Below are 23434 nucleotides of genomic sequence, written 5' to 3'. Positions count from 1 at the left end.
TTAAGTGTGCCCTAAGGGAGTGATTCTTACTGTAGGGGGGCGTGGCTGTAGGCGTGACGTCACTGATCGTCATTCCCTATATCAGGGAACAGACAGACAATCAGTGTCACTGCCACACAGAAGAATGGGGAAGGTGTGTTTACACTCACCTCTCCCTGTTCTTCAGCTCCTGTGGCCCGATCGCGGGACACCGGTGGCGATCGGGTCTGCGGGTCCCGCGAGCACGGTGATGGAGCTTCGGACCGGGTCGCGCGCGCGACCCACGACTGGGCTCTTAAGGGCAACGTACAGGTACGTGCCTGTGCCCAGCCGTGCCATTCTGCCAACGTATATCGGCGTTAGGCGGTCCTTAAGTGATTAAGGACAGCTTACTGATTGGAATGGTATCAGCAGAAATGAGAAAAGTAAGCATAGTAGCAATAAAAAAAAAGGGCCAAACTGAAACTATAAAACAGTCAGCCTAACATCAATAGTATTTTGCCAGACAAACCTAATAAAGACTCTATGAGGAGGTAAGCTGTAATTTAAAGAGGAAAGCCTGTGGATGTATTGTATATAAATTTCATCAAGGCATTTGGTACAGCACTCAACACACACTTAGGTTACAGGTCTTTTGTCACTGACAATAGTGAATGTACCTGGATAGAGACATGGTTCCAGGAACGTGTCCAGAAAGTTGTGATTATTGGCCAATTTTATGAATTGTGTTGAGTTGTGAGCAGGGTGCCTCAGTGCTCTGTCCTGGGACTAATTATGTTTAACTTGTTCATAAATGATATGGGAGTTGGCATAAACAGTTCAATCTCAGGTTTTGCTGATACAATGCTCTCTCTTTGAGACACAAATGAGCCCCCAATGCCTTAGATCAGGGGTGTCCAAACTTTTTTCAAAGAGGGCCAGATTCGATGAAGTGAACATGGGTCAGGGCCGACCATTTTGCCAACATTATTTGAACCATTAAAATTTGGTCTAAGTGTGTTCATCTGAGCTCTAATACACTGCCCAACAAGAATTCTCTTGCTTTTGTGGCTGTGTGTGGTGAAGAGATGAGCTCAGGCATGTTATTTGGAGATTATATATATATATATATATATATATATATATATATTAGTGGCCCCAACGAATCCCTGAGTGCCGCTCAGGACTAAAGATGAGCTCAGGCCTGTTATTTGGAGATACCGTATTTATCAGCGTATAACACACACCTTCACTTTAAGAGGGAAGTTTCAAAAAAAAAAAAAAAAACATTTTAAATAAAGAACTGTGAAGCAAAATAAGGGTCAGTGCCCATGAATGCAGCCTCACCATTGCCATGAATGCAGCCTCACCATTGCCATGAATGCAGCCTTACCGTTGTCATGAATGTAGCCTCACCATTGCCATCAGTGCAGCCTGATCAATGCCCATCTGCAGCCTCAGAGGAGACAGGAAGGGGACGGGACCAGCGCCAACAGATTACATACAGGAGAATCTCTTGTTTACGCGGCGGCCTCTTTAATACAAAGTCCTGCCTCCTATGATAGACAGAACAGTTGTCCAATGGCAGCCCAGGAGACGGGACTTCCTATTACAGAGGCCGAGGTGTAAACAGGAGATTCTCCAGTAATCTGATGGCGCTGGTCCCGCCCCCTCCCTGTCTCCTCCGAGGCAGCGCTGAAAAATACATGGCCCTGGGGGCCACAAAAGATATATAGATTCAAATTACCAGGGGGGCCACATTAAACCGGATAGAGGGCCGCAATTGGCCCACGGGCCAGACTTTGGACATGCCTGCCTTATATCCTCCATTAAAAACGTGTTTTTTTCAGGACATAAAATGTTTTTAACCTTGTAAAAAATGTAACATTTGTCGTGCCCTTGTGGCCTGCAATATGTAGGCCATGTTATGCAGGCCTCACATGTATACTTAGGAGGCTCTGTCATCCTGGGTGGCCGTCATATGACGACCTTGGGCCCATGTCACTCGAGTGCCGATGCGCGTGCCTGGTGGCCGCGATGTCCGCCATGTACCGGCGATCGGCAGTTACAGAGCCAGGGACGTGGGTCCTGTCAGTAGAGGAGACCAATGGTGTGTCCCTTGTACATAGGGACACCGAGCGGTCACCTCCCTCAGTCAGTCCCCTCCCCCCACAGTTAGAATCACTCCCTAGGGAACACATGTAACCCCTTGATTGCCCCCTAGTGTTAACCCCTTCCCTGCCAGTCACATTTATACAGTAATCAGTGCATATAGTATTTATAGCAGTTTTCGCTGTATAAATGTGAATGGTCCCAAAATAGTGTCAAAAGTGTCCAATCTGTCCGCTGTAATATTGCAGTCCTGACAAAAATTATAAAAAATTTCATAAATCTATCCCCTATTTTGTAGGCGCTATAACTTTTGCGCAAACCAATCACCATACGCTTATTGCTTTTTTTTTTTACCAAAAATATGTAGAAGAATATATATCGGCCTAAACCGAGAAAAAATATATATATAATATTTTTTAATCGGGATATTTATTCTAGCAAAAAGTAAAAAATATTGGCCCGGATTCACAGAGAGCGGACGCACATTATGCGGCCGTAGCGCAAACCAATGTACGCCACGCCGTTTATAGCGCAAAAAATACAAAAAACGTAGAGATGACCAAATACCACCAAATGAAAGCTCTATTTGTGGGGAAAAAGGGACGTCAAATTTTGTTTGTTCAATGACCGCGCAATTGTCATTGAAAGCGTGACAGTGCTGAAAGCTGAAAGTTGGCCTGGGCAGGAAGGGGTGAAAATGCCCAGTATTGAAGTGGTTAAGGGGGGGGGGGGTTTCCCCGGGCCATAGTGTTTAAGCACTATGCATATGTACATTACAAAAATCCTTCTGGCACTTTATGCTTAGGTATCGACAAATGTTCAACATTGAAAGGAAAGTTTTGTCAAAAGGGAAATATCCAAATTAGAAACCAACTGGATATAGGACCTGAAAGTGTTCTCCCCCATGGGCTTAATATTGAGTGGGATGTTAATACCTTTACGAACAATGGTTGACCCACTTATTTGCCTGTTGGAATATGCTTGGGACTAGTTCAGATATAGGGATTTGTTAAGTTTAACATGTTATGATTTTCTTTTATTTCACTGGTTCTTGTAATATGTGAAAGAAGACCACAAAACCTATTAATATTTTTCTAGCTAGTTTTTTATGATTGCAACCTCAAGATGGTGCAATGGCGTTCATGCTCAATAATAGTTTTTTAATCTTTCCAGTGCAGTGTGTCACCTGACCACGAGATGGCACACAGGCCCAGTTATTAGTTATGTATTTAAATCGAGTGGTGTTGAGTTGCAGCCTCTTCGGGCCCCTGAGGACGTAATTTATTTGCGTAGGGTGGAACCGAAGGCCATGACATCACTACAATCTTGCACCTTTCAGCATTACATTGTGGGGTTTGTAGTCTGTACTAATCGGTATGTACGTTTTTATATGCAATAACGTATCGTAAAGGATTTTATACTATGCAAGCCTGGTGCTCCGTTTTCTTCATTCCCGGGAGCATGAGCTGTGGAGGAGACCCAAGGGCGATTTGGTTTCCATTTTGTGTTGCACTACAGCTTTCTTTGTATTGCACTTTATTACTTTGGTTAGCGCAGCATATTATTTACTGAGTTATTTTTCATGCATGTTATCCTGTACATTTTGTTGCTGCAGCTTACACAGTGCCCAGGAAAAATGAGTACATCCCTTTTGAAAAGTAAAGTTTTAATCAATATCTCAATGAACACAAGAATAATTTCCACAATTTTGACAAAACTGAGTTTTATAGAACATTTGTTTATGTTATCAACCTTACTTTCATGTAATGAGCTAACTTAGATTACAAAATCTTCAGTTTTACTCAGATTTGTACTTTGTATGACCTTGATTATTTGTAATGACAGCACCAGGTCTTCTAGGCATGGAATGGACAAGTTGGCGACATATGGCAACATCTATCTTTTTCCATTCTTCAAGAACTACCTCTTTTAGAGCCTGAATGCTAGATGGAGGGTGACGCTCTACTTGTCGCTTCAGAATTCCCCATAGGTGTTCAATTCAAGAGACATATTTGGCCAATGAATCACTTTCACCCTGTTCTTCAGAAATTTAACAGTGGCCTTAGATGTGCGTTTTGGATCATTGCCATGTTGGAAAATTGCATGACGACCAAGGGCACGGAGTGATGGTAGAATCTTCTCTTTCCATAGAGAACTGTGAATTCATGATACCATCAATAAAATGCAGCTCCCTGACACCAGCAGGACTCATTCAGCCCCACAGAATGACACGGCCACCACTATGTTTCATTGTAGGCACCATGCATTTTTCTTTGAACTCCTCATCTTTGCAACTCCATAATAGTTTTGAAGACATCAGTTCCAAAAACATTTATCTTGGTTTCATCACTCCAGGGCACAGAGTCCCTGTATTCTTCTTTTTCAGCATGGCCAATTCCACGTGGGGTTTTTTCCCGTGCATGGGCTTTAGCAGAGGCTTCCTTGGTGGACAACACCCATGCATGCCATTCCTCTGCAGTGCATGCTGTATTGTGTCACAGGAAACAATCACCCTAGTTTGTACTTTTTTAACTAACTGCAGTGAACTTGTATGCCGGTTTTCTTCAACCCTTCTCATCAGAAGATGCTCCTTTCGAGGTGTCAACTTCCGTGGACGGCCTGGATGTCTCTGTGAGATGGTTTCAGTTCCATTTTTGTTAAAGGTTTGCATTACTTTTGCTACAGTAATATGACTGATAAGTAAAGCTTTGCCTTCACCTTTGTGTAAAGAAATTATTTTCACAGGCCTTGCGACATGTCCCTTCCATGTGGTGCCATTGCTGAAAGTATAAAATGGCAAGGAGTTTTGTTTTGTCAAAGGGTAACTCCCCTTTCATGGGGAAAAAAAAAAATATAATATGGCGTATATGTTTGCATCACAAACCATATTGTAATTCAAGGTTATTAAAAATTACATTTCCCTTTCAATCTGCAGCCACTGTAATTTTCTCAAAATGCAATGTAATATGGCTACCTATAGGTGTTCTGTACACAGAACACCCCCCCCCCCCCCCCCCCGAAATATACTTTCTGTCAGACGCGAGTGAGGAAAAGCCGATAAACAGGTATTCCTGTTTACACTGTGATCAGCCATGATTGGACACAGCTGATCACGTGATAAACAGCCTCCGTCAGAGGCTCTTTACCAAGATCGGTGTTGCAGTGTGTCAGACCGACACGTCTCACCACCAATCGCCGCGCTGTGTGCCCCCATGGGCACGCCAGCTATTTTCCTGAAAGACGTCATATGATGTCCAGTCAGGATAACTGAACCACCACCCGGCCGTCATTTTGCTATAGGCCGGGCGGGAAGTAGTTAAGTACCAACCTTTTATAATCAACTGTCTGCTAGACACCTGTTTAATGAATAATTAGACTCACCTGTAGTTGAATTCTTGTTAATTAGGATTTTGTTGTCTAAAATTTAGATTTACTCCTAACATTTTCATTGGGGTGTATTCATTTTTGCAACATGGTCTTGAATGAATTAGTTAGGAAAAATACTTTTTTTGTGTGAAAATAACACATTTTGGTTGCAATCAATGGCCGCATTTGTGGGAGTATTTTGTAGTATAGTGTATCATAAAAATGTTGATTCTAAAAAAGAAAGTAAGGCTGGGTTCACACCATCGCCCCAGCATGGGTCTGGTGCATCCTGGTTCACCATTTCAGCCTGAAGTTTTGACTGAATTTGGACCAAAAGACGCACGGGGCTTCTGCACAAATTTGCATTGGAGCCGCAGCAGAGATGCGTGAACCGGCTCCACAGCCGCATCCAGCCGCATCCAATTCGCAATGGTGTGAGCCCAGCCTAAAAGGTATTCTGGCAAATCTATTGGGGTGTACTCATTTATGCTGAGCTGCATGTATTAATGTTAATTTATTTGCCATTTGCACGGTTTCACTTTTTGTTTTTCTAATACCATGCTGTAGCAAGCAAGGCTAGCAGACTATTAGCATATATTAACAAGGGTATTTACTCAAGAGATAAAAACTATAATTCTACCACCTTACAAAACTGGATCGGCCACATCTTGAACCTTGTGAAGCCTAATTGCAGCTCCTGTTCCTGTATCTCCTGTCTTTAACTACTTGCCGACCTGCCGCAGTCATTCTACGGCGGGAGGTTGGCTCTCCTGCGCGAGAGCCCGTAGCTCTACGTCGGCTCTCTCGCAGGCAACGAGGGGGTGCGCGCACCCCCCCCACTCGCCCCGACTCCCGTGCCCAGCGGGCGGGATCGCCGCCGGGCACACGCGATCACTCGTTACAGAGCGGGGACCGGGAGCTGTGTGTGTAAACACACAGCTCCCGGTCCTGTCAGGGGGGGGAAATGCTGATCTTCTGTTCATACAATGTATGAACAGAAGATCAGTGATTTCCCCTAGTGAGGCCACCCCCCCCCCACAGTAAGAACACACCCAGGGACATACTTAACCCCTTCCCCGCCCCCTAGTGTTAACCCCTTCACTGCCAGTGGCATTTTTATAGTAATCCAATGCATTTTTATAGCACTGATTGCTATAAAAATGCCAATGGTCCCAAAAATGTGTCAAAAGTGTCCGAAGTGTCCGCCATAATGTCGCAGTACCGAAAAAAAAGCTGATCGCCGCCATTACTAGTAAAAAAAAATATTAATAAAAACGCCATAAAAATACCCCCTATTTTGTAAACGCTATTACTTTTGCGCAAACCAATCAATAAACGCTTATTGCGATTTTTTTTTACGGAATATATGTAGAAGAATACGTATCGGCCTAAACTGAGGAAAACATATATATTTTTTTTTTTATATATATATATTTTTGGGGGATATTTATTACAGCAAAAAGTTTTTTTGCGCTCTATTTTTGTTTATAGCGCAAAAACTAAAAACCGCAGAGGTGATCAAATACCACCAAAAGAAAGCTCTATTTGTGGGAAAAAAAGGACGCCAATTTTGTTTGGGAGCCACGTCGCACGACCGCGCAATTGTCAGTTAAAGCGACGCAGTGCCGAATCGCAAAAAGTACTCTTGTCTTTCACCAGCAATATGGTCCGGGGGTTAAGTGCTTAAGGCCCCTTTCACACTGGGGCAAGAGGCGTGGTGGCGGTATAGCGAGCTAAAAATAGCGGCGCTATACCGTCGGAATTGCCGCGGGATTCGGCCGCTAGCGGTGCAGTATTAACCCCCGCTAGCGGCCGATAAAGGGTTAATACCGCCCGCAATGCGCCTCTGCCAAAATATTTAGGCGCTATTTTTAGCGCTGTACCGCCTGAAAAACTCCTCAATGTGAAAGGGGCCTAACTGTTCACCTCCACCATCACAGTAGCCAGCTCTTTCTATGGTTCAAATGCACTCACATGAGCTTTCTCTCCACTGATGAAACTATTGAAAACTCACTCCTGTGATGGTGGATGTTAACAGTAACAGCTAAGAGTATATTAGAACATCCTAACAAGGCAGGACAGGGAGATGCAGTCATGCTTCATGAGATAAGTAAATGGCCTACACCTAGAGCAAGGGCTCAAAGCTGCACAGTTTGTTTTTTATCTACAGAAGCTCCTTACCTGCATAGGAGAATATGGGAATATATGATCCAAGGATATTACAGGCAAGGGAAATAAACCAGAGTTTGAAAGGGTAATATCATGTAAAAAGAGTACAAAGTTTATTAAATACATGTAAATGTAAACATAGGAAAATGCACGATTATATACTCCTAAAAACAGTGTCAAACTATTTCAGATGTACAGGCGGTGGTTCTATTCTCTGCATCTTTGCTCTACTGCAGGGGTGCCCAACCTTTTGAAGCGTGAGGGCCACTTAAGCGACTTGGTAACCCGCCACGGGCCACAATGAGCAGAGCCCATTCTATTCTTTATTTTGCAGATCGCATTGGAGGTAAACGTTTGTGAACGGACACAAGTCCATTTACATTTGCTACTCCTTAGAGGTGAATAAAGGGTCCAATGAGGTTGGACTGACTGTGTGAAAGTGGCCTAAGGCTGCTTTCACACTGATGCACTTTTGTTTTCCAGCACCACGGGTGCAGCACAATTCACCTGTGACTTTCCTGCAGGTTAGCTGCACTTTGCCATAGACTTCTATTATATCCTGTAGGTGTAGTTCACTTTCAGAAAGTGCACCAAACTCGCAGGTAATAGAAGTCTGTGGCTCAGTGCAGGTAACCCGCACTGCTCTGCACCTGCGGATCAGTTTGAAAGCCAAGTAACCACTGCAGAATAGATATGCCCATATATATACTGATTTTAGTAATAAACTTACCTTAAATAACAGTATTCTATTCTAGTCCATCCCAGAGCAGGGGGTCGCAGGCCACACCAGAGGGCTCTGCGGGCCACTGGTTGGGCACCCCTGCTCTACTGCATACAATCTTTACTGATTATTTCATGGATGTGGCATTCAAGCAGCGTTCCCCCGGCCCTTGATAGCACAGAGGCTCCCCGGCACACAGAGGCCCCCTGGTGCTTGCTTGCATCTTCGAACCTTTTTGGACTATAGTGTTCTTGCGGGATGACAGACACAGACCGCCCACCTGCTGTGTTAGCGGCCTTGTCAACGTCATTGCGCAGTGTGAGGCGTTGACGCCACACAGGCTGAGGGATTACCACGAAGACATCCTTCAAGCACACCTGACACACAGGTGATCGTTCCGTTCCATCATTTTTGATGGACCTGCCGATCACCTGACACTTTCCATTTCTATTCTATTGGACACCTGCCAAAAACGATGGGCGGTTACATCATGGCCCTCCCTCGTTTATAGGTCTTTATAAACTGGGTAAGTAAAGCAGACATTTGCTGCACAGCCAGGATCATCTTACGCTCCACACCAGCTACTTGGACTTTGTAACCCCCCCCCCCATCTGTTCCTGTCTTTACAACTGGAGTGTCGCTTCCCCTGCTTAATCTGTAAGGAGCATTCTTTGCTAGTATGTATAATGTCTATGGCTGTTTCACATGTCTTGCATGTATGCTACAGCAGTACATGTGGCTCTAAATCTTTGGCTCTGGACATCTCATAGGGCCTCCCCAGCCTCCCTACTGATTCTACACATTATAATATTTTCTGTGCCAGATTCATCTTCCATCCTGTATGGGTGATCCTTGTGAGCCTTAATGTGTTAGTTGGCGACAGGGAGGCTGCGTGCTTCATCCGCGTACACATACTACATATTTCAAATACTCTGGTACAGGGATCCCCTTACTATCTGTGAAGTGAGGCGTATATTCCTAGCCTCACACAGGGACCCCAGAGCCTCTATATGCGACTGAGCAAACGCAGAGATGAAAGCCCCTCCTATCTGTGAATCTTGATGTGCATTTTTTTCAAGGACATGAAATTTGTAAGTATTATCAATCTCCATTGCCTGTCAATATATGCCTTGCTGTTTATCTGCTGTGTATATTTTTATATACGTGTTTACTACTTAGTATTTTTTATTTTTTTTTGTATTTCTTATCCATATTCTTTTGTTAATAGAATAAACAGCTTATTTTAAATCCCTGAGGAAGGAATTGAGTACCCACACCTCCCATTTCCTAAACATGTTGGGATTCTCTGCGACCACACATCCTATTTGACCTTGCCATGAGGCCATCTGTGTGCTCCAGTAACTAGCTGTTCATTGATCCTGTCAGATCCTATTGTTTTTAGGTGTATATATTCGTGCATTTTCCTATATTTACATGTATTTAATAAACTTGTACTCTTTTTACATGATATTACCGTTTCAAACTCTGGTTCATTTCCCTTGCCCGTAATATCCTTGGGGCATCTATTCCCATATTCTCCTTTCAATTGGAATGTGGCAAGGGCTTCCAGTACTTTACTCCTAGATGGTTTCTCCTACTAGCTTTTATCTTACCTGCATAGGCAGTTTTTTGGTAAAGTTAAAGGGTCACTAAAGGAAATGTTTTTTTTTAGCTAAATAGCTTCCTTTACCTTACTGCAGTCCTGTTTTCATGTTATCATTCTCTGTGTGGCACTAATCAAGGAGGTGTGATTACTGTGTGTCTTAAACCCCTCAGAACCAATCACTTTCTTTTTACAAACCATCACTGCCCTCTATTGGCTCTGTGTCTCTGTACTTCACAGAAGCATGAAACTAGATGCATAAACGAAACTGAAACTACAGGTACATTATATGATTGATTTTATCCATTTTTTAATCATTTTTAAAAGGAATCAGTTAACTATTATGGGGTAGATTCACAAAGAGTTACGCTGGCGTATCAGTAGATACACCGCCGTAACTCGCAATCTAAGCCGGTCGCATGTTTAAGTGTATGCTCAAACTGAGATACACTTAAACCTACCCAAGATACGACGGCCTGTGCCGTCGTATCTTAGGGTGCAATATTTCTGCTGGCCGCTAGGTGGCGCTTCCATTGAGTTTATCGTAGAATATGCAAATTAGTAGATGCGACGATTCACGAACGTACGCTTGCCCGTCGCAGTAAAGATACGCCGTTTCCGTAAGAGGTATGCCAGCGTAAAGATAAAGCTGCCCCCTAGGTGGCATAGCCAATGTTAAGTATGGCTGTCGTTCCTGCGTCGAAATTTTACGTCGTTTGTGTAAGTCGTCCGTGAATGGGGCTGGACGTAATTTACGTTCATGTCGAAAGCAATGACGTCCATGCGACGTCATTTGGAGCAATGCACACTGGGATATTTTACGGACGGCGCATGCCCAGTTCGTTCGGCGCGGGGACGCGCTTCATTTAAATGATACACGCCCCTTACCCGCCGAATTTGAATTCCGTCGGGTAATTTACGCTACACCGCCGCAACTTTACAGGCAAGTGCTTTGTGAATAAAGCACTTGCCTGAAAAACTTGCGGCGGCGTAACTTAAATGACATACGTTACGCCGATTTAAAGATCCGCTCTCCTACCTGAATCTGGCCCTTTGTCTCTATACCCTGTAAACAGCCTTTTTAGCAAAAAAATGTTTTTCCTTTACAACTCCTTTAAACTATGCAAACTCCTTTAACCACTTAAGACCCGGACCTTTAGGCAGCTAAAGGGCCTGGCCAGTTTTTGTGATTTGGCACTGCGTCGCTTTAACGGACAATTGCGCGGTCGTGCGACGTGGCTCCCAAACAAAATTGACGTCCTTTTTTTCCCACAAATTTCTTTTGGTGGTATTTGATCACCTCTGCGGTTTTTATTTTGTGCACTATAAGCAAAAAAAGAGCGACGATTTTGAAAAAAATTCAATATTTTTTACTTTTTGCTATAATAAATATCCCCAAAAATATATACAAAAATAATAATTTTCCTCAGTTTGGGCCGATACGTATTCTTCCACCTATTTTTGGTAAAAGAAAAAAAATCGCAATAAGCGTTTATCGATTGGTTTGCGCAAAATTTATAGCGTTTACAATAGGGGATAGTTTTATTGCATTTTTATAAAAAAAACATTTTTTACTACTAATGGTGGGGGATCAGCGATTTTTTCCGTGACTGCGACATTATGGCGGACACTTCAAACAATTTTGACACATTTTTGGGACCATTGTCATTTTCACAGCAAAAAATGCATTAAAAATGCATTGTTTACTGTGAAAATGACAATTGCAGTTTGGGAGTTAACCACAAAGGGGCGCTGAAGGGGTTAAGTGTGACCTCATTTAGTGTGACTTCATTTGTGTTTCTAACTGTAGGGGGGTGTGGCTGCAGGTGTGACGTCATCGATTGTGTTTCCCTATAAAAGGGAACACACGATCAATGACGGCGCCACAGTGAAGAACGGGGAAGCTGCGTTTACACACAGCTCTCCCCGTTCTTCAGCTCCGGGGACCAATCGCGGGACTCCAGTGGCAATCGGGTCCCGCGGTCACAGGGCTTCGGACCGGGCTGGGCACTTAAAGAGGACGTACCTGTACGTGCTTGTGCCCAGCCGTCCCATTCTGCTGATGTATATGTGCAGGAGGCGGTCCTTAAGTGGTTAAAGCAAAAGTGAGCGATTTTTTTCGGGGGGGGGGGGGGCATTATTTTAAGGTCCCCTATGCTCTGGCCCTTTTCGACAACGTCATGAAAAGTAGGTGCTTAGTCAATATCACTAAAAGTGCAGGCAGGCAAAGGTTTGAGAAACCTGATGCAAAAGCTTAAAAGAAGGATCAAGCTGCCATTGTCTGATTAGCCATTCTGAATCAGTTTTTATGTTTACAGAGGTTTCCACTACTGATTTCTCTTTCTGGATCACCATGGCTCTGTTGTTCCAATAATTACAGTATCTCACAAAAGTGAATACACCCTCCCATCTTTCTAAATACTTGATTATAGCGTTTCACATGACAACACATTGTGACAAAATTACACTTTGCTACAAAGTAGTGAGTGTACAATTTGTATAACAGTGTACATTTGCTGTCCCCTCAAAATAACTCAACACACAGCCATTAATGTCTGAAACCCTGGCAACAAAAGTGAGTACACCTCTAAGTGAAAATGTCCAAATTGGGCCCAATTAGCCATTTTCCCTCCCCGGTGCCATGTGACTTAGTGTTACAAGGTCTCAGGTGTGAATGAGCAGCAAGTGTGTTCAATTTGGTGTTATCGCTCTCAATCTCTCACGCTGGTCACTGGATGTTCAACATGGCACCTCATGGCAAAAAAATAATTGAAACTGAGTACAGGTTCCACTAAGAACAGGCCTTGCCATGGTCGACCAAAAAAGTTGAGTACACGTGCTCAGCGTCATATCCAGAGGTTGCCTTTGGGAAACAGAAGTATGAGTGCTGCCAGAATTTCTTCAGAGGATGAAGGGGTGGGGTCAGCCTGTCAGCACGCAGACCATATGCCACACACTGCATCAAATTGGTCTGCATAGCTGTCATCCGAGAAGGAAGCCTCTTCTAAAGATGAAGCCCAGAGGCGGAGCAACATCATGGCGCCGTAAGGCCTCAGGGCGGCAACAGCAGCAGCTCCATGCTCCTCTACAGGTGACCGGACATGAGGAGGCTGAAGCTGAAGTTATATCACCCCTAATCCCTAGCCAATTCCTATCTTTATATGGACGGAGGCACTAAAGGAGTTTCACCTGGCATGCTGGAGCAGGGGACGATGGCATCGTGATTGTGCGTGTGCTGGAATCCTGCAGGCAGATCCCCTGGAGACTGACCGCCGAGTTGAGTGGTGTCCGTGTGCCTTCGGTGTGTGCTGTCTCGGGTTCTCCGTGCAGAGAGCCAGCAGCTGTGCGATTGGCTGCTGAGCCGAGTGACGGAGGAGGAGGTGCCGGAGGTGGCCGCGGTGAGACGGGGGAGCGCTGCACGAGGTCCTCCAGGCTGCCGAACCAGACGCCGACCCTGAAGTGGAAGACCCTGAAGTGACGCAGGGTAACAAGGATCCCTGGGACCAGGAAGGTGGCCAGTAAAGGCAGGGCAAGGCTAAAGCGGAGAGGAAAACAAACAGCCCTTGTTTTTTTTGCTCACACAATGCAGACGAATTCCTCCCTCCCCGTGTCCGTCTTGGGCTGTCAGGATCAAGAGGGGAGGTGAGTGAGAAGCCGAGTGCAGCGTGGAGGTGGTAAGATTAATAAGACTGTTATGTGGCCATTGCGCTCTCTTAATGTAATCCTGCTAAAAGGAAATACGCTGTCTACAATTTCTCACAAGAGCATTTATAAGTGCATATAAATTCCAGGGAGTGCTGAAAAAAAAAAAAAAGAGGACTGTATGTGGGAAAGAGCTGAAGTGGCTATAGGACTGCTAAAACTCTCTGGAAATAGGTGCTATAATTGCATAAGACATGGTATAAGATATACAATAGCATTTGAAGAGATACATTGATCCGGAGGAATGTTGTCTATCTGACTTAAATGCTCAAATGCTCATATGTGATATTGTAATCTGAGTCTCTTAAAGTAACAGCTACAGTGGAAATAGGAAAGCTGAGATATAGACAGATAAATGAACATTGGACATTGAATAAACTGAAAATTTTACCTGCCCTTATTGCAGGCTTAAAAGTCTTGCACTCATGAAAAGGGGTTCAAGTCCTGAGCCTGTATACTCAAGGGGAGAGCAGATATATATATTCTGTCAGTGTGAGCATTCCACTAAACACACTCTTCTAATATATATATATATATATATATATATATATATATATATATATATATATATATATATATATATATATATATATATATATATATATATATATATATATATATATATATATACATACATACACACACACACACACATACACATATATACATATATACATATACACATATACATATACTCGATTGCCAGTTAAAGAGCAAGATGGTGCGGAAGGCTCCTAAAAATACGCAGGGAGGGGGCATAGGCCGCAGCACAATGAGGTCCTATCTCGTGGCTGAAGGGGGTGACTGGACATTGGATAGCCCCAAAGGTGATAGTTAAAATGGTATACCTGGGACACCTATAAAGAACAAAGGACACAGCGAAGGTCAGACTGAGGGGGAGGTCTCGGGGGGAAAAAAAGGAGAAAAACAAGGATCAATCTCCGGTAGTAAAAGGCCAGAGTAAAGCCCAAAAAAAACCTGAGAATCAACAACAATCTAGTCTATTTTCTGACACCTCCCCGAGGATTATCAAGCCCCTCCAACTAAGCGAGATATGATTGATATGATAGAAATGATATCTCGCTTAGAAAGAACTATCAAGGGAGCGAAATGGGAGCAACAAGAAGAGATATACAGAGAGTGGAAGGGATAGAAGAACAGCTGGAAGAGCATAAAAATGCAATAACAGAACTAAGAGACAGAGATGATATGGACTGGATAGAAATAAGAAATGCCCGCTGTAAATTGGAAGACCAAGAAAATCGCAGTAGAAGGAAAAATCTTCGTAAAAGAGGTCTCTCCGAAGAAGTTAAAGATATAGAATTGGGGGAGGTACTGCGAGGGATATTCAATACAGCTCTAAAAAGGGATCAGACAGCTCCAATGCGGTTTGAACGGGTCCATAGGATACAAAAATCATACAACACACATAGAGATCTACCAAGGGACACTATAGTAAGATTCCTAGAATATGATCAAAAAGAACTAGTATCTCAAAGCACAAGGAACTCCGCCACTATGGAATATAAGGGTGTTAAACTACTCTTGTTCTCAGAAGAGACACTAGCACGAAAAAGGGCATTAAAGCCATAACAAAGTTATTTACAGTCAAAAGACATTCGTATAGATGGGGCTTCCCAGCCTGTCTGTCAGTGAAGAGCCAGGGGGTCTCAGCGTTCATCCGTTTTCCTGAAGATGTTAAGGAATTTTGTAATAAGCTGGACATACAACCTATGCAAATAGATAATTGGGAAAAGAGACCTCCGGCCTGGAGAAGATGGAGGGAACAGGACTGGAACAGGGCATAAACTTTTAGCCTAGTTGGGACATGGGGTGCCCTCTCTGGGGTATTGGGGTGGGAGGAGGGCGGGGTGGGAAGATAGAGAACATGGGTGGCTGGTTTTTCAGGTATCCGTGGGGGAATGGGGAAGACTAGGCCCGGGGCAGAAACAGGAGCTAGAAAAATCTTGAAGTAGTAATAGTAGAAGGTGCCTCCCTCTTACTCGTATTTCCGAAAGGGGTACTTATTGAGACCATAAATGTTGTATGTTTGTCTGTATGGGTTTTGTATACCGTTTTTATTGTACTGTTGAAAAAAATAATAAAAGAAATTTGGAGAATAAAGATGAAGCCCACAAGCAAGAAAGTCCGTAAACAGTTTGTTGAAAACAAGCAGACTAAGTACATGGATTACTGGAACTATGTCCTGTGGTCTGATGAGACCAAGATCAACTTATTTGGTTCAGATGGTATCAAGCGTGCTTGGCGGCAACCAGGTGAGGAGTACAAAGACAAGTGTGTCTTGCCTAGAGTCAAGCCTGGTGATGGGAGTCTCATGGTCTGGGGCTGCATGAGTGCTGCCGGCACTGGGGAGCTACAGTTCATTGAGGGAACCATGAATGTCAACATGTACTGTGACATATTGAAGCAAAGCATGATCCCCTCCTTTCAAGAACTGGGCTTCACTGCAGTATTCCAACATAATAACGTCACTCAAAAACACCTCCAAGACAACCACTGCCTTGCTAAAGAAGCTGAGGGTAAAGGTGATGGACTGGGCAAGCATGTCTACAGACCTAAACACTATTGAGCATCTGTGGAGCATCCTCAAATGGAAGATGGAAGAGCTCAAGGTTTTTAACATCCACCAGCTCAGTGATGTTGTCTTGAAAGAGGACTCCAGTGGCAACCTGTAAAGCTATGGTTAACTCCATGCCCCACAGATGCACAATAGGGTTTAGGTCTAGAGACATGCTTGGCCAGTACATCATCTTTACCCTCAGCTTCTTTAGCAAGGCAGTGGTCGCCTTGGAGATGTGTTTGGGGAAGTTATGTTGGAATACTGCCCTACGGCCCAGTCTCCGAAGGGAGGGGATAATGCTCTGCTTCAGTATGTCACAGTACATGCGGGCATTCATTGTTCCCTCAACGAACTGTAGCTGCACAGTGCCGCCAGCAATCATGCAGCCCCAAGCCACTCCTTCAACCTCTACAGCAATGCTGGCAGCACTCATACGTCTATTTTCCAAAGACAACGTCTGGATATAACGCTGAGCATGTGCACTCAACTTCTTTGGTCGACCAAGACGAGGCCCGTTTTCCGAGTAGAACCTGTCTTGTTAAACCATTGTATGATCTTGGCCACTGTGCTGCAGTTCAGTTTCAGGATCTTGGCAATCTTCTTATAGTCTAGGCCATCTTTACCATGAGGTGCCATGTTGAACTTCCAGTGACCAGTCAGAGAGCGAGAGCGATAACACCAAATTTAACACACCTGCTCCTTATTCACAACTGAAACCTTGTAACACCAATTAGTCACATGACACCGGGGAGGGAAATGGCTAATTGGGCCCAATTTGGACATTTTCACTTAGAGGTGTACTCACTTGTGTTGCCAGGGGTTTAGACATTAATGGCTGAGTTATTTTGAGGGGACAGCAAATTTACACTGTTATACAAGCTGTACACTCACTACTTTACATTGTAGCAAAGTGTCATTTCTTCAGTGTTGTAACATGGAAAGATATAATAAAATATTTACAAAAATGTGAGGGGTGAACTTACTTGTGTGAGATACTGTATATTCATTAACCCGGAAGAGGTATACAGATTAGGGGTGTCAAATATAATCGCTGCATCGCGATTCGGGTGTCCCCGATGCGGCACCGATGCATGCGACCGTATTAATCAATGTTTGGCCCCGCCGCCGTCCCTGCCCCTCCCGGGAGAGCGCTTTGTTCACTAAGACGATGCCTTGTTCGTATAAGGCGCGCTCATGTGACTGCCTGGCCCGCCTCTCTCCTGGCGTCAGCCCCACCCACTGACTAACAAACAGATCAGTAGAAAGGCGGGAGGTGCACTGCTGACGCTGAGAGACGTGAGAGCATGGTTGAGAGAGGCGGGCCGGGCATTCAGTCACATGACCTGATTGTACGGCGCCTACTCTGCTCAGAGGTCCGGATAGTGATGTGGGCGTGTCCGCCTGTACACGCTCCAGTCTTTGTATCTTATTCCTCCTGTCCTGATGTAACGTGTTCCCGTCCCTTGTGATCCCTGGATGGAGTTCCCGAGAGCGGAGCGGCCGTACCGGATGATCTGAGGAGGAGAGGAGAGGGATGGAGGCAGGAGGAGCGTAGCCTGTGTACACCTCACTGACAACCAGGCTCCCCGCTCTACAGGTACCGGGGTGAGGGGCTCTCACTGACAACACTTTGAAAAGCAATAAATGTCGCTCTTCCTGGACTGGGAGAAGTTTGCTGGCAGAACCTGCGGTGCTCCACTCTGAACTTCTACACTATTCCCACACCTTCCTGCACTGACCATGCTTCTCTATGGGAGCTGGTTTAAGCAGGTAGAAAACACATTCTAATGTGGACAAATTTTATATATATATATACACTAGCTGAATACCCGGCGTTGCCCGGTCTTCCTATCTTAACCTTTTGGGGAGGAAAATCATAGTAATATAAATATACCCATCTTTTATATAAGGGTGTAGGTAAGGGTTAATTTAACTGTCATATATTTTTATTTGGCATATAAGTAATATGTGTACCAGGTATTATTGAAATATCTCCAGGCGTACAGAAGTTATGTGGGAACATACAGTACATTTCCCATTGATTTGCATGGGACTTGAAACAAAAACCCAGACCCTCACAAATGGGGGTAGTTAAATTAACTATCCTATAGTTTAAGTGGACATATAAGTAACATGTGACCAAGTGTTATCGAAATATCTACAGCCGTTTGGAAGTTATGAAGTAACATGTATTTCCCATAGAGTTGAATGGGACTTTAAAGAAAAACCCCGACCATGGCAAATGGGGGTGGGTAAGGGTTAAACCACCTATCCTATGTTTGTTGCTGACATATAAGTAACATGTGTGCCAAGTTTCATGTTAATATCTTTAGCCGTTTGGACGTGATGCTGGAACACATACATATATATATATATATATATATATATATATATATATATATATATATATATAGAAGATAGATATAGATATACAGTTGTATTCAAAATTATTCAACCCCCACTGAAATTGATTGTTTTGGCCAGTTTGACATTGATTTTGATCATTCAGTCATCCTGCTTACAATTAAATCAAAGAGGCACGTGTAGGTCAGACAAATATAACATAACATTTATAATGAAATAACCACAAATGTCTTTTCTGTGCTCACATCATTATCAGTTTTATTCAACCCCCAATTGACATTCAATCTTAGTACTTAGTACAACATCCTTTTACAGTTATAACAGCTTTTAAACGTGAAGCATAGCTTGACACAAGTGTCTTGCAGCGATCTACGGGTATCTTCGCCCATTCGTCATGGGCAAAAGCCTCCAGTTCAGTCACATTCTTAGGCTTGCGCACTGCAACTGCTTTCTTTAAGTCCCACCAGAGGTTCTCAATCAGATTTAAGTCTGGTGACTGCTATGGCCACTCCAAAATGTTCCAGCCTTTAATCTGCAACCATGCTCTAGTGGACTTTGAGGTATGCTTGGGATCATTGTCCTGTTGAAAGGTCCAACGTCTCCCAAGCCTCAGGTTTGTGACGGACTGCATCACATTGTCATCCAATATCTCCTGGTACTGAAGAGAATTCATGGTGCCTTGCACACGCTGAAGCTTCCCTGTACCTGCAGAAGCAAAACAGCCCCAAAGCATGATTGAACCCCCGCCATGCTTCACAGTGGGCAAGGTGTTCTTTTCATCATAGGCCTTGTTCTTCCTCCTCCAAACATAGCGTTGATCCATGGGCCCAAACAGTTTCATCAGTCCACAGAACACAATCCCAAAACTTCTGTGGTTTGTCCACATGATTTTTGCATACTGCAGTCGACTCTTCTTATTCTTTGGAGACAGCAAGGGGGTGCGCCTGGGAGTTCTGGCATGGAGGCCTTCATTACGCAGTGTGCGCCGTATTGTCTGAGCAGAAACTTCAGTACCCACATCTGACAAATCTTTTCTCAGTTCCTCAGCAGTCACACAGGGACTTTTCTCCACTCTACGCTTCAGGTAGCGCACAGCAGTCGAAGTCAGCATCTTCTTTCTGCCGCGACCAGGTAGCGTTTCAACAGTGCCCTTTGCCTTGAATTTGCGAATGATGCTTCCTATGGTGTCTTTTGGTATGTTTAACGTCTTTGCAATCTTCTTATAGCCATTGCCCTTCCTGTGAAGAGTAATCACCTCTTCTCTTGTCTTCCTGGACCATTCTCTTGACTTCACCATGTTTGTAACCACACCAGTAAATGTCTAGAAGGAGCTGAGTATCACAGTCATTTTAAAGCTGCCTAATTAATGCTTATTAGGCTTTATTGCTGCTCCCTGACATCCACAGGTATTTTCAATACCTGATTGAATACACTTCAATGAACCTCTGTTCTTCAGAGTGGTAGTCTTTTAAGGGGTTGAATAATTGTGTAAATGAAGAATTCACAAAAGAAACATTTACTACTGTATTACAAAACCGATTGATGTAATTTTAGTTGCATATGGTTCTTTAAGAAGTCCTTGTAGGATTTCATTCTGAATACAATTACAAATGTACACTAAATTCCCTAAAACCCTTTACAGCATTGGGGGGTTGAATAATTTTTAACACAACTGTAGATAGATAGTGCCGAATTGGCAGGCCGTTCTGGGCAGTCACATGAGCGCAGTATATACAAACACTGAGATCATCTCCTGTAGCATGTCTGCAGTCTCTGATCATCTCCTGTAGCATGTCTGCAGTCTCTGATCATCTCCTGTACCACGTCTGCAGTCTCTGATCATCTCCTGTACCACGTCTGCAGTCTCTGATCATCTCCTGTACCACGTCTGCAGTCTCTGATCATTTCCTTTAGTATTTTCGGGGGAGAGCCATACGCAGTTGCGCTGCAATCGTGATGCATCGCGGAATCGAAACGTGGACTTGATAATCGTAATCGCATCGAATCGTGAGACCGGTGAAGATGCGCAGCCCTAATGCAGATAAGAATTTTTAACTTTGTGCATACAGGCTCCGGCTTAGAAAGCATTCAGACCCACGGGTCAGCATTACAGCCAGGTAAAGAGCATTTTTAGAAGGTTAGCAATGATATCTTCCGCATATCTATATAATAATAATAATTTAACACCTTGACCGCAATTTTACAAGTAGTGCTGTTAGATGAATTCCAGAACATGGACACAGGCTGCCTCACCTCAGGTAGGTGCTGGTCCAGGTGGACAGCTCGCACTGAGCTCTTCAAGCATGTTCCCTTCCTTCCCTCAGGCTCTGAGCCGTGCTGCCTGGAAAGTTCCTCCTCCGCTCTGAATGCTGGGGGCCTCATGACGTGACATCACTGGGTGCTAGATGACAGGCGAGTCTAGCAACCAGTGCAGTGGGCAGCAGATGGTGCAATAAGAGAGTCTAGGGAGTCCCCCCTTTGAGGCAGCTTGCAGCGCCTGGGCGCGGTGCACCCTGGGCACCCGCCCAGGATCGGCTCTGAGTGTACGACCACCTTGCTCTAGGGGGGTGGGCACTCGCCCCCTCCCATGTGGATGCCCATGTAAGCAAACCTGTGCTTTACTCACTACCACTTTGCCCAACTGCACAAATTGACCTTATTTTTACTGCCCAACTGCTCTATTTAGCATTAGAAAGAGAAAATAAGCAGTTCTTTTTCTCACTGCAATTCCTCCCATGTGACCATACTTTGGCATCCAGAAATGTCACATGAGGCGACAAAGAAGTGTGAGAGAAGGAGAGAAAATGGAGAGAAGAAAAAGGGAGAGAGCGCATGCAAGCTCTTTTTGGGACAAGCTCCACATTGCAACTTGGAGCTTAAACAGGGCTTCCTCTTCATTCCTGCCAGGCAAAAAGAAGTAAGGTAAGGAAAGTAAAGTGAGTATACAAAGCTAGGGCATCTGTCCCTAAGCCCTGCACAGGCAAAGCACAGGTGCCCTGTAGGATATAAGAAAACAGAAGATAGAATGAAACTTACCTGCATTGAAACTCCTTCCACCCTTGCAATGCAAGCAACGCGGTCAAGTAATGTCACAGTAACCGGTACAGCCACAAAGAATCCACTTACAAATGCCCGAATATATCTCCTTCCATGCAGCGTTGTCATCTTCTACATAAAAGAATAAGAATACAGAATTCTCTTTATTTCTGCGCAATATTGTACATATTTACTACTGTGCAAAAGATGCTGTAAATTAAGAATGCTTTGAGAAATAGAAGTGTTAACAGTTTATTTTGATCAATTAACAAAATGGAAAGTAAATGGACATAAGAGAAATCCAAATCAAATATTGATTTGATTTAGATTTTTCTTCTGTTCGCTACCTTTGCATTTTGTAAATTGATTAAAAAAAAAAAAAAACAATTAAAATATACATTTTTGAAAAAAAAATCTTACTTTCTTCACACCTGCCTAAAATGTTTGCACAGTACTGCACGTATAGCATTAACACATTTTATGTACTCTACAACAACAACATTATAAAAAATAAATATTTCCTAAAAGAAATATGGCAATAACAAATGCTGACTTTACATTCTGTGAATGCTACTTTCCTGGCTGTCATATTGACCCAATAGTTTCAATACTTGAAGTCACATATCTGCAATAAATATGCAAATAAAGAATTCCGCCTTTACCAATCTGAAAACTTGCTCAACGTCAGTGACTCAAAGTAATGACTCCAAAGGTTTAGTATAGTAGCCTGGCATTTTCAGGTCACCAATGCCAGTTTCAATGCTTTTCTTGGCAATTTTTCAAAAATACTTGTTGACCTGCAGAAAATCTACCATGCTTCTAATTTCCTGTTTGAATCATCAACACATTGCTTCTGCTGCACTGAAATGGGAAACCTTGCCCAGTCCACTTCAACTAGACTACGGAACCCTTTGCCATCTCCTAATCTTCACAACATTTGGGGTGAGGTGTATTCTTATCCAAGGGGACAACGTGGCAGGGTTAAAGGGGTTGTAAAGGTACAATTTTTTTCCCTAAATAGCTTCCTTTACCTTAGTGCAGTCCTCCTTCACTTACCTCATCCTTTGATTTTGCTTTGAAATGTCCTTATTTCTTCTGAGAAACCCTCACTTCCTGTTCTTCTCTCTGTAACTACACACCGTAATGCGAGGCTTTCTCCCTGGTGTGGAGTGTCGTGCTCGCCCACTTCCTTGGACTACAGGAAAGTCAGGACGCTCTCTACGTTGCAGATAGAGAAAGGGGCTGTGTGTTAGTGGGCGTCCTGACTCTCCTGTAGTCCAAGGGAGGGGGCGAGCACGACACTCCACACCAGGCAGAAAGCCTTGCATTACTGTGTGGAGTTACAGACAGAAGAACAGGAAGTGAGGGTTTCTCATAGGAAATTAGGATATTTAACCACTTAAGGACCGCCTCCTGCACATATACGTCAGTAGAATGGCACGTACTCTTTAAGCGCGCGCCCGCGACTTGGTCCGAAGCTCCGTGACCGCGGGATCCGCGGACCCGATCGCCGCTGGAGTCCCGCGATCGGTCCCCGGAGCTGAAGAACGAGGAGAGCTGTGTGTAAACACAGCTTCCCCGTTCTTTACTGTGGCGCTGTCATTGATCGTGTGTTCCCTGATATAGGGAAACACGATCAATGATGTCACACGTCCAGCCCCGCCCCCCTACAGTTAGAAACACATATGAGGTCACACTTAACCCCTTCAGCGCCCCCTAGTGGTTAACTCCCAAACTACAATTGTCATTTTCACAGTAAACAATGCATTTTTATAGCATTTTTTGCTGTGAAAATGACAATTGTCCCGAAAATGACAATTAT

The 23434-nt window shown here is 43.9% G+C and overlaps 1 protein-coding gene across 2 annotated transcripts in view; it reads right to left on the bottom strand.

Annotated features, from left to right (window-relative positions):
• Positions 1-23434, bottom strand: part of IMMP2L (inner mitochondrial membrane peptidase subunit 2) — a 1177970-nt gene that overhangs the window by 1149912 nt on the left and 4624 nt on the right. For both annotated transcript variants that reach the window (XM_040343819.1, XM_040343820.1), the window contains exon 2: positions 21613-21744. In XM_040343819.1, coding sequence (XP_040199753.1) covers positions 21613-21741 — 129 coding nt within the window. In that variant the 5' untranslated portion in view covers positions 21742-21744. The remainder of the gene's footprint in view (positions 1-21612; positions 21745-23434) is intronic.

Source organism: Rana temporaria, chromosome 3 (genome assembly GCF_905171775.1).
Source record: "Rana temporaria chromosome 3, aRanTem1.1, whole genome shotgun sequence".
NCBI lineage: Eukaryota > Metazoa > Chordata > Amphibia > Anura > Ranidae > Rana > Rana temporaria.
Note: the sequence above shows the minus strand (reverse complement) of the source record. Positions and strands in the feature narration are given on the sequence as shown.